Below are 11,084 nucleotides of genomic sequence, written 5' to 3'. Positions count from 1 at the left end.
TTGTTAGTTTATAGACTATTAGTTTGCCTCTTGTTTGAAACTCTGCTTTTAGGTATTAGAAAAGGCCAATTCTATCATATTTTTTATGCAATTTTTTAAATTATTTTATTTTACTTTGGTGTTTCATGATTTCTATATTAATTTTTTTTTTTTTGTGTGGCTTTAGGAAGTAACTAGTAAAATAACATAAATGATATAGCTACACCAAAAATGACAACTAACACCCGTAATTTGATACGGTTTTGATTTTTTTAATATATTTAATTTTTTTTTGTTTAAATACAGATACATAAGCACACGTCAGTACTTGAGATGGTGTAGCTTATGGTGTAAAATTTTCTGTGTAAGAATAACAACCCTCGTAAAATAAATGTGCGTATTTAGGAGTAAGTTTATTTAGTATGATATAAAATATATTTAATTATATATGTAAATTTTAAATTGATTATTTAATTATAAAATAAATAATTATCATATAGATTCAATTATATTAAATAATCGTAAAAAAAAAAGAAAAAAAATGATCGTAAAATAGAGAAAGAAAAAAATTAGCATTTAAAAATAAAGATTTTGCCTCTCAACTAAAAATAATCATTGATTAAAATAAAATAGATATTATCTTGATAGGGACTCATGATATGGAAAGTTAATTGTTTGCACCACTATCGAGTATTATTCGAATTGATACGGTATAAAATTTATTTAGATACACATGTAAATTTAAAATGAGTTATTTTATTGTAAAAAGCAAACAATTATATAAATAGTATTGGATTAAATAATCATACAAAAAGTAAAAAAGAACTGGTGGGATGGAGAGTAAAAAAAAAAAATTTTGATATTTGAAAATAAGAATTTTGTCTCTCAAATAAAGATAATGATTGTTTAAAAATAAAATACGTATTATATTGATAATGACTCGTAAGTTGCTAGTTGTCATAAATAATTATACTTTTCAATTGAGATTAAATTTTGTGTTTTGAAAATTTAACAATTTTCAATGTTCTTCTTAATTACATTAAAAATGGATTCAATTTTTGTTATTTATACTAAAAAGTAAATGTGTGTGCACGCGTGTGTATGTGTGGGCATGCACGCGCACGTGTGTGTCACTTTGTGGTTTATTATAATGGGAAAAATTGAGACATTGACTAATTATTTTGTTGACTTTTCGTTAGTGTAAATTAATATAATAGAAAAGGGCAATCTAGATAGTTTTAATATATCTTCTTTTCTTAGTTATATAGTTGATTAGTAATTTTAATAGTAAATAGTAATACAATATCTTATTTTTAAATATCCAACACTTTATTTGTCTACTCATCATTTTCACTTCACTTAGAATCGGTGATGTCTCACTTATATGAGATTTGGAAATGAATTGGTCTATTTATACTTGAGTCCCTTGTTTTACTGATCTTGACCATTATCATCATTAAATAAGTTGTTTTTAAATCTGAGTGCATTCTTTATAGCCATCAAGAACATTGTCTTCTTATCTTAGTGTGATCTTTATGGTAATTAACAATTTTGTCTTCTTGTTTGTGAATGACAAGGTCGATCGATATAACTTGATATTGACATAGACCCACCTATGCTACTTTGAGTCCTTTCCATGAACTTAGCATTCTTTATCCCTAGGGGTTTGAAGTCTATTGATGCCAGGTGGACTTGGGCCATTACAGATATATTGATATAAAGTTCCTCGAACACAAAGCCTAAAAGAGTATAGTGATTAAATCATAAGTATTATCAATAAAGACTCCCAAAATAAAAAGGCATATAAAGGCAAAGTACTCTAATAGAAATCCTGATATTACATAGTCCTTCAAGTACGAGACATGTCTAGGCGAAGTTCTTTAATATAAGAGGTTTCTCATTCATTTATAATAGTGAGATAAACCGATCATGCTTGGGGTTGGTCAGAGCTCCTCCCCCCTCCTTTTTAGTATTCCTAGGAAGCTTTATGTTTAGAGGGTCGAAGTTGAGTGGGCTTATGTCATTATAGAAAGAATTACACCGGTCAAATCCCTCAAACAAGAAGCTTGTATGGGAGAAATGATTGATGATAGAAAGAAGTACATCGTGAAATTCTATTCTTCGTAGGACAAATATTGGACATGATGTCTAAGCCAATATGTTCAACATCTTAAACCAGAATTGATAGACAATAGAAAACAAATTATAAATCGTAAAGCAATAAAGAACACAGGAAAATTGGTAACCCAATTCAGTGCAACGTCACCTACGTCCCAATTCAGTGCAACGTCACCTACGCCTGGGGGGATTTCAACCCAAGAAAGGAAAATTGATCTCAATAGTATTGGTAAAATTAGCCTTAGATGAACAAACCTTGTTCAATGCCTTCTTCCTAATACTACATGTATCTTTCAATTTAAGAGCCCTCTAAATCTGAGAACCCCTCTTAATTTCTCTCAATCAGTATCCTAGTGATCTTTACATAAAACAGATTTAAGGAATATTGACATAGAACTCAACTAACAAAATGACCTCTATGCCTTGGAAATGAAACTTAGGCTCTATAGAGGTGCACAACACAAACAAAGGACCCAAAAACAAAACCTAACACATAAGATCTTCAACTCTATCTCACAACTGCTTTATTGTTAGGAGGGGTCTTTATATAGCAATCATCTGATAGGCTTTTCTCTAATGGGCATTTGAATTGATAATGCATATTTGATTTGATGCAGTTTTTTTTATGAAGATTTGTTTATGATGAAGATTTGATTTTGTTGTAAAAAAAAGTATGACTTAAAATGAATTTAAATCTTCTTAGGTTTGATATGGTTGTGGACAATCTTTTGGCCAATCTTCCTTAAATTCATATTGCTAAAAGATACAAAACATAAATGACAATTCTTCTTAGGATCAATCAAAAATGCGCTCAGATTTACTCACTTAATTTATTCTCCAGATTGAGGATATTGGGGACTTTATCCTTCAGGTTTTGGTTCTGCAACGAAGGTCGCCCATAGCAGTGCGTATCTATGTTATGACACTTTCCTCGCCATCAAATTTCTCGCTAGTCGGAGTTGTTGTCTTTCTATTCACCATGATGGATGGTGAGGATGAACGTGAGGACATTAATTAGACTGAATGCTGCAATAAATGCCCGGGTCAATTATAATAGGGCCCGCAGTGGGTAAGTAATTTTTTCCTACGGGTCTTATTTGTCACCTTCTAAAGCAGGTTACAAGACTTACCTTTGCCTTTCTTCTCGAAGTCTTGAAGAAACAAAAAGGCACCAGTCAGGTACTGAGCCATGAGACAAGGATCTTGCACACCTTTGTAGTAGTCAAGCCACCAGTCTTCTAATTCTCTAGTGTAGTGAAAAGAAGGCAAGAATGTGATACCGTTAGGTGAGATTTTAAAAGACTTAAACTAAAATCTTTAGTGTGAGGAAGGAAAATCATTCGTAATCGTAAGGTTAAGACATAATAGCTTTGAGTTTGGGTTGGATGTGAGTTAAGTGAATGTTGGTTGTAACGTAATCCGGTTTGATTTGTAAATTACAAACCGAATAGAACCGAACTGCGCGGTTTTGTTTAAAAATGGCATAAACACATTCGAACCAAATGCAATTTTTTGCAGTTTCAATTTAGTTCGATTCGATTTTGCAATTTTATATTGAACCAGTTTGGTTTTGAACACCCCTACTATCGGGTGAAGGAATCTAATTTATAATCGTAACCATTGCAAATTGCTAAAAGACCCACATGAATTTTTGCCATAAATGTTTTGTCGCCTACCTAGCTTAAGTCAAACACTCCATGAAACACCTATTTATATCCCACCTACCTGCCCAGTTCATCACGGCAAGCACAGTACCTAAACTTGGTTTCATCAATTATCACAATTCACAACAACCCCAACATCAATAATCAATTTTTGTTTCTATTTTTACTGACAGGCACCTATTTTATTTATTTTTCGCCCCACGAACAATGAAACAATTAACTACCCTGTTTATATTCCATTCCAAATTAACTTTTATTTAAATATGAGTATTAAGTTATATAAATATTTTTTTCAATTTTTTTTTATAATTTAGTCTTAAAAATTTTCGGCCACAATTTTTTATACTTAATATCTTTTTGATAAAAATAGTTGAGGAGGAGTTGTTGATAAACTAGTTAATAGCTTTCGGTAAATGATTATAATTGAAAGTTTATAATTGATGAATGATAATTATAAATTAATTAAAATGTTTAATAAAATAACGGTTTTAATAATTAATAAATACAAAATGACATAAATGATATTCTTTAATTAAAAATTTAATAATTACATTATATTTTATAGAGGAGGGTTATATTTACTCGAGTAAGTTATTATAACTTACTCCAAATCTAGACCATTGATTCTTCTCAATATAATGGTTAAAAATAATAAGTAATAGTTTTCTCTCTCCACATTTAATTACTTATTATTTTTAACCACTGGATTGAAAAGAATCAATGGTCTAGATTTGGAGTAAGTTATAATAACTTACTCTTGCTTTAAATATAACCCTCCTCTATTTTATATATTACTATTAAATTATTTTTTATTTAAAATTAAACATAACAATAATAACAATAAACACATGTAAACAATTTATCATATTTAATGTGAGAATGAGTAAGTTATATGAGAATGAGTATGTTATATGAGAATGTGATAGTTTAATTTTAATAACAACTATTTGATTTATATTTAATGATTGAGATTAAAAAATATTTATAAAATTTGATTAATAAGTTCTATTTCCTCTTAATGACACATGATTTAGTGAAAACAAATATTTAATCTCAACTTTTACTTTTTTAATTCTGACAATTGTTATTAAATTCTCACATTTACATATAACTTACTCACTCTCGCTAGGTATTATACAGGGTCAGTCCCGACTTTTTAGAGGTACAGGCCAAATAAATAAATGGACCCCTAACCAAAAAATTAATGTTTTACTCTCTTCTAAAATAAAAAAGAATCTCAGAGACAAGATCAAAAATACGAAGTTTAGGTTGTTTCTAACCATAAAAAGAATTTCAATGTAGATAAGTAGTCATCTGCAAATCATTAAAGAATTCGAAATCGAAATATAATTAACTGGATTAGGAATGAGAATTTTTTTAAGAGCTTTAATTGTTCCAATTTCTAAGCAACATCCACAACTCAAAAAATAAAAGTGACGTTTGTTCTTGCTTTAATTGTAGAAAATCAAATCATATGGCTAAAAAATGTAGGAGTAGGCGTAAACCATATTGTAATCCTAATATGTAAGTTAATAGTAAGAAGTTTATTTCTATGATTAGAAAAATAATAAATCAAAACATAAGTGATAATAAATTTGATTTCAGCATAAAAATTTGAAAACAAATGAGTTAATTGATGACAAATTTTATATATTTAATTATAAATATAAATAGTTTCTAAAATTTATACTAAAATGAATTAAAATAAAATTATAAGAGATTAAGAGTTACAATAAATAACCATCGAAAATAAAATTTGATTTAAAATTTTATTATAAATTTTAATTGATTATATATAAAAATAATAATTAAGATCTAAGAAATGTTAATTGTCACAAAAATTATATCTTTTTAAAATGATGATTTTACCTCTATTATTTCTAAATGATCCATAATTTATTGCCATAGATCAAGTTATCTGCAGGACCATAAACAAATGAATGAATTAACAATTTATTATATTATATTGAAAAGACAAAAATGCATTGAAATGAGAATTGACATTGTCTTATCTAATTTGTAAAAAGGGAGTATTTATGTAAAAAATTAACGTATTTAAAATATGGAAGCCGTACAAGTTATGAAAGAGAGTATTTATGTAAAAAATGAGAATTGGCATTGTCTTATCTAATTCGTAAAAAGAGAGTATTTATGTAAAAAAATTAACGTTTTTAAAATAGGGAAGCCGTACAAGTTATGAAAGAGAGTATCTATGTAAAAAACTAACATTTTCAAAATATGGAAGCTACTAAGCTTCGAACCGATACCTCTGGGATTCTAAGAAAACTGTAAGTCGCTGGGCTACCAATCAAGAGATGTTGAACACTTACGCCAGCCTTTATATATTTTACTATTGCAGTATTAATTTTTTTTTAATTGCACCTCCTAAATTCGAGGCCCCCAATTTTTTGAGGCCGTGGACTGTGGGCCTTCTTGCCCGGGCCCTGGGCATGAAATTCTAAACTATAATAAATTTTTAATTCATTCATGTATTTGTTTATGGTTCTGCAGATAACTTGATCTATGGTAATAAATTATGGATCATTTATAAATAATATAGGTAAAATCATCATTTTAAAAAGATATAATTTTTGTGACAATTAACATTTCTTAGATCTTAATTAATTTTTTATATATATAATCAATTAAAATTTATAATCAAATTTTATTTTCGATGGTTATTTATTTTAACTCTAAATCTCTTATAATTTTATTTTAATTTATTTTAGTGTAAATTTTAGAAAATATTTATATTTATAATTAAATATATAAAATTTGTCATAATTAACTAATTTGTTATCAAATATTTATGCTGAAATCAAATTTATTATCACTTATGTTTTAATTTATTATTTTTCTAATCATAGAAATAAACTTCTTACCATTAACTTACATATTAGGACCACAATATGGTTTACGCCTAATCCTATATTTTTTTAGCCATATGATTTGATTTTCTACAATTAAAGCAAGAAAAAATGTCAATTTTATTTCTTTGAGTTGTGGATGTTGCTTAGAAATTGGAACAATTAAAGCTCTTAAAAAAATTCTTATTTTTGGAAATAAGGAACTTTATTAGCCAAAAATAGTTAATACAACGCGATCACAAGGATCCAGCATCGCCAAGGACAAGGAAAAAAACTAGAGGTGAGCTCTAAATAGTCATAAGACTAGCAATATGAGGTTTTAAAACTCTACAAGCCCAACCCCTAAAAACTATTTTATTAATAATCCCTTGAATAGTATGTTTTCTATCTCTAGGAGATCCAAAAATCAAACTGTTCCTGTGAATCCAAATGCCATATAAATCTTCAGCTAGAGCAAGTTTGAGTAAACGAGATCTCCAGCCTTTGCCTTTTGTACGCGTCATAAGCCAACTAATCTCCTCATCCCAAAGCTTAGGACAACGATCAATTTGAATCCAGTGAAGAATAGCCCTCCAAATCTCATGATACTCGTTGCAATCAAAGAAAATATGGCTATCGGATTCGATCAGCCCACAAACAAGACAGTTAGTATTGTTGATGAAGCCAAACTTACACAGTCTACTTTTAGTAGCAAGTCTCTTGTGACATAGAAGCCAAAGGATCATAATAGCACAAGGACGAGCAGGATTACGAATGCAAAGATTACTCCAATCCATAGAAGGATTAGTATTAAAGCTGCTATAGATTTCCCCACAACAGAATTTGTTTTTCAAGATCATCCCTTCCCACTGTGATTGACATGATTGAATGAGGGATCTAGTGTTCATGATTTCTCTTATGATCCAGGTACTAGCAGAATTAGGAGTGAATGTCATAATAGGTTGCTGCTTCAGGTAGTACGCGTGAATCCATTTAACCCATAAGTTATCCGGCTTGTTACAGATGTTCCACAGTAATTTTAACAAAGTACATTTGTTCCAGATGTGGATATTGATCACCCTAAGACCTCCTTTATTAACAGGCTGACAGACAGTTGTCCAAGCAACAAGGCTCTTACGGCTAATATGATCTTTTCCTGTCCAGAGAAACGATCGACATATAGAATCAATCTTGGCAAGCACAACTTTAGGCAAAGGAAAACACATCATCCAATAATTGACTATGGCAAAAGAGATACTTTTGACAAGTTGTAATCTCCCTGCATAAGTCAGTAGCTTAGAGGTCCAAATACGAGTCCTGCACACAATTTTATCAATCAAAACCATATAGTGGTGAATGGAGAGCTTCTTTGTAGTAATAGGTACACCAAGGTACTTGAATGGCATAGTCCCTTCTTGGAATCCAGACAAGGCAAGAAGGTTATTCTTCATCTCTTGAGTAACAACACCAAAAATATCTTGCTTTTTCCTTTGTTCACCTGCATCCCTGTGGAGTTAAGAAATCTATAAAAGGTAGATAGCAAAAGATCAACCGAGGCAATATCTCCCCTGGCTAAGAGGAGCACATCATCTGCAAACATTAAATTGGTGAGCTGCAATTTCTTGCATTTTGCATGATGTTTAAATCTGGGGTTTAATTGCATATGATGCAGGCTTCTTTGTAAATACTCCATCAGCATAGCAAAAAGGTAAGGGGAAATGGGATCCCTTTGCCTTATACCTCTTCTAGCAACAAGCATCTTCGAGTGGCTGCCATTTATGTTAAATCTATACGACACACTAGTCAGATTTTGCATTATCCACTTAAGAAATTTTAGAGGAATTCCCAACTCAGCCATAATACATTCCAGAGCCTGCCAATCAATCATGTCATAGGCTTTTTGTAAGTCAACCTGAAACATACATTTTGGAGGACCTTGTTTCCACTCATAGCCTTTAAGAAGTTCAAAAGCCAAGAGTATGTGATTCTGAATCTGTTGTCCAGGGATGAAAGCAGCTTGGTTAGTACTCACTATACTTCCTATGACTTTGCTGAGCCTATTAGTCAAAATTCTGGAGATGATTTTGTAGAAAGTAGAACACACTGAAATTGGTCTAAATTCTCTAATAGACTTTGCAGAGGGACTTTTAGGAATAAGAGAGACTAAAGAGCAATTGAAAGCCTTGTACATTTTGCCTTTGTCAAAATACTCATGGATAGCAGCAATCACATCAGGTTTGATTGTGTTCCAACTGGTTTTGAAAATTTTTGCAGTGTAACCATCAAGACCAAGGGCTGAGTTATCATCAATCCCCTTGAGGGCAGCTAAGATCTCATCCTCAGTAATGCCACTTTCCAGGGAGATTTTCTGATCTCTATTGATTTGAGAGCCATGTCTAAGAACACCAATGTCCACACAGTCGAGAGAATTAGCTTTATGCCCCATAAGATCTCCATAGAAACCCAAAATTTCTGCCTCAATGTCAACCGGATTAGAGAGAATCTGACCATCAGCAGTTTCCAACATTGAGATGGCTTTAGAGGATTGTTCCATTCTAACAGATGCATGAAAATATGCATTGTTTCCATCTCCATCCCTTATCCATTTTATTTTGGACCTTTGCTTCAGCACACTCTCCTCAATATCATGCCACTTAAGGAGTTCTTCACTGCATCTTTTCACATTAGTGATTTTATCAGGATTCCACTTGTCCATAAGGAGGCTTTCTTGAGCAATTGCTAACTGTTCTCTAGCTTGGATTATTCTTTGATTAGCAGACAGTAAAGGTTTATTCAGCTTGTATAAGACCACTTGGAGTCTTTTAAGTTTGTGCCAGAGGATAAAGCTTGGGCTTCCCTCAATAGGAGAACTCCAGTTAGCCTGCACAATTTGATGATAGCCCTCAGTTTCAGTTAGACAGTTAGGGAATCTAAATCTTCTGTGCCTTTGAATATTTTGGACATGCTGCTGTGTCGCACCCCAATTTTTGACCTAGTCTTTTTTATAGTCATGTCGAATTCGTATTTCATTCATCGTTCATGCATCGCATCATGGCATATTTTGAAAATTTTGACATTTAATTAAAGTCAATAAAAATAGCCTTCATTTGCATTTTTACATGTTTTGTTTCATTAGTTTTTGATATTTTAATTTAATTTTAGTTCATTGTATTTTTCATTAGAATTAGTATTATATTTTTTTTATCTTTTTAGTTTAGATTTATCTTAGTTTTATTTATCATTTAGTCAAAAAATGTATAATAAAAAGAGTGAGAATTTGGGTTAAGCCCATTTCACATTAAAAGTCCATTTACATTTTTTGTATACTAAACAAAAACAAAAAAAATTGACAAACATTCTTGCTCCTTGCCTTCACGTGACTATGCACTATCACCATCATCTTTCCTGCAAAACAAATGCTACACTCCAAAATCCCTGCTGCACAATACAATGCTACATGTCTGTCCAAAGTCAGCTTCAAAACCAGCCAAGAATTACACCAATTTGTCCAAAACATAACCTGCATCATAAAGAAAATTACTCAGTTCACCACATATGTTCAAATTTCATCCATATTTTCCCCCCAAAACCAGTTGCATTTTATCTATAAAAACAGACATTCCACAAACACAGGGGGGGGAGAAAACGATTCAGAGGGGGAGCCACGAAAAACCATATACGATACTAAACCTCTTACTCCTAAAACTTCTCTTCCTCCAAACCTTCAAACCTTAACCTCTACTGAGTCCTCTCTCAAAACCTCACCCTCACCCAAAATCATCTTCAACCACGTAACCAACCACTCATAACCCAACCTTCTGCCCAGAAAAATCCTAACCAAAACCTTCACACCTACAGAAAACGCAATAACAGTCCTCACAACTTCACCTTCATAACTCACTCAACCGATCCCATCACACAATACATCCACACTGCAGCACTCCCATTCATCAACCAAAAACACACACAGCAATAACATACTTCAACCACCACAAACCCAGCACCAACCGCACAGATTCCAGAAGAGAAGAACAGAGATCGAAGATAACATACCTGGGTTAATAATCTTTTCCTGTTTTATTTTCAATCTGTGCTTTCGTTTTCGTTTACTTTCTCCATTGCGTCTGGATTTCGTTTCCGTTTTGCTGTTTCTTTCCGTTACCTTGTTCAATTCATTCTTGTAACACGAATCAAAATCTAGTGAAATTGGGGCTTTAGGGTTCTGTTGGGGAAAGGGTTCAGATTTGTGCTATCATGTTTGTCGGTTGATGAGAGAACGTGAGATCGAGAGAAGGTTTAAGATTTGTTTTGTTGTTGCTATGCATTGAGAAACAGAAGTGTGAAACGCATGAGATGGGAAGAGAGAGATTCGTAAGAGAGGGTACAGTTTTGGAAACAAAGAGATTTTTTTTATTGATTACTTTTAATTTATTTTTATTGATTTCCAATTAGAATAATTAAAAGGCAATTAATAGAG

General features: G+C 31.5%; 1 protein-coding gene across 1 annotated transcript; it reads right to left on the bottom strand.

Annotated features, from left to right (window-relative positions):
- Positions 1-6,915: 6,915 nt before the first annotated feature.
- Positions 6,916-9,619, bottom strand: LOC131598656 (uncharacterized). The gene is made up of 3 exons (XM_058871236.1): positions 9,587-9,619; positions 8,341-9,488; positions 6,916-8,113 (listed from the first exon to the last, which is right to left on the bottom strand). The coding sequence occupies exons 1-3, from the start codon at positions 9,617-9,619 to the stop codon at positions 6,916-6,918; spliced, it is 2,379 nt and encodes a 792-aa protein (XP_058727219.1).
- Between the last annotated feature and the right edge of the window lie 1,465 nt (positions 9,620-11,084).

Source organism: Vicia villosa, linkage group LG4 (genome assembly GCF_029867415.1).
Source record: "Vicia villosa cultivar HV-30 ecotype Madison, WI linkage group LG4, Vvil1.0, whole genome shotgun sequence".
Classification (NCBI taxonomy): Eukaryota; Viridiplantae; Streptophyta; class Magnoliopsida; order Fabales; family Fabaceae; genus Vicia; species Vicia villosa.
Note: the sequence above shows the minus strand (reverse complement) of the source record. Positions and strands in the feature narration are given on the sequence as shown.

Excerpts from the sequence above, each read along its gene's own strand:
- LOC131598656 (XM_058871236.1), bottom strand. The coding sequence starts at position 9,619 with ATGACTATAAAAAAGACTAGGTCAAAAATTGGG. Across the intron at positions 9,489-9,586 it reads AGACTAGGTCAAAAATTGGG|GCTAACTGGAGTTCTCCTAT; the intron begins GTGCGACACAGC and ends CAAATTGTGCAG. Across the intron at positions 8,114-8,340 it reads GTTGCTAGAAGAGGTATAAG|GGATGCAGGTGAACAAAGGA; the intron begins GCAAAGGGATCC and ends TTAACTCCACAG.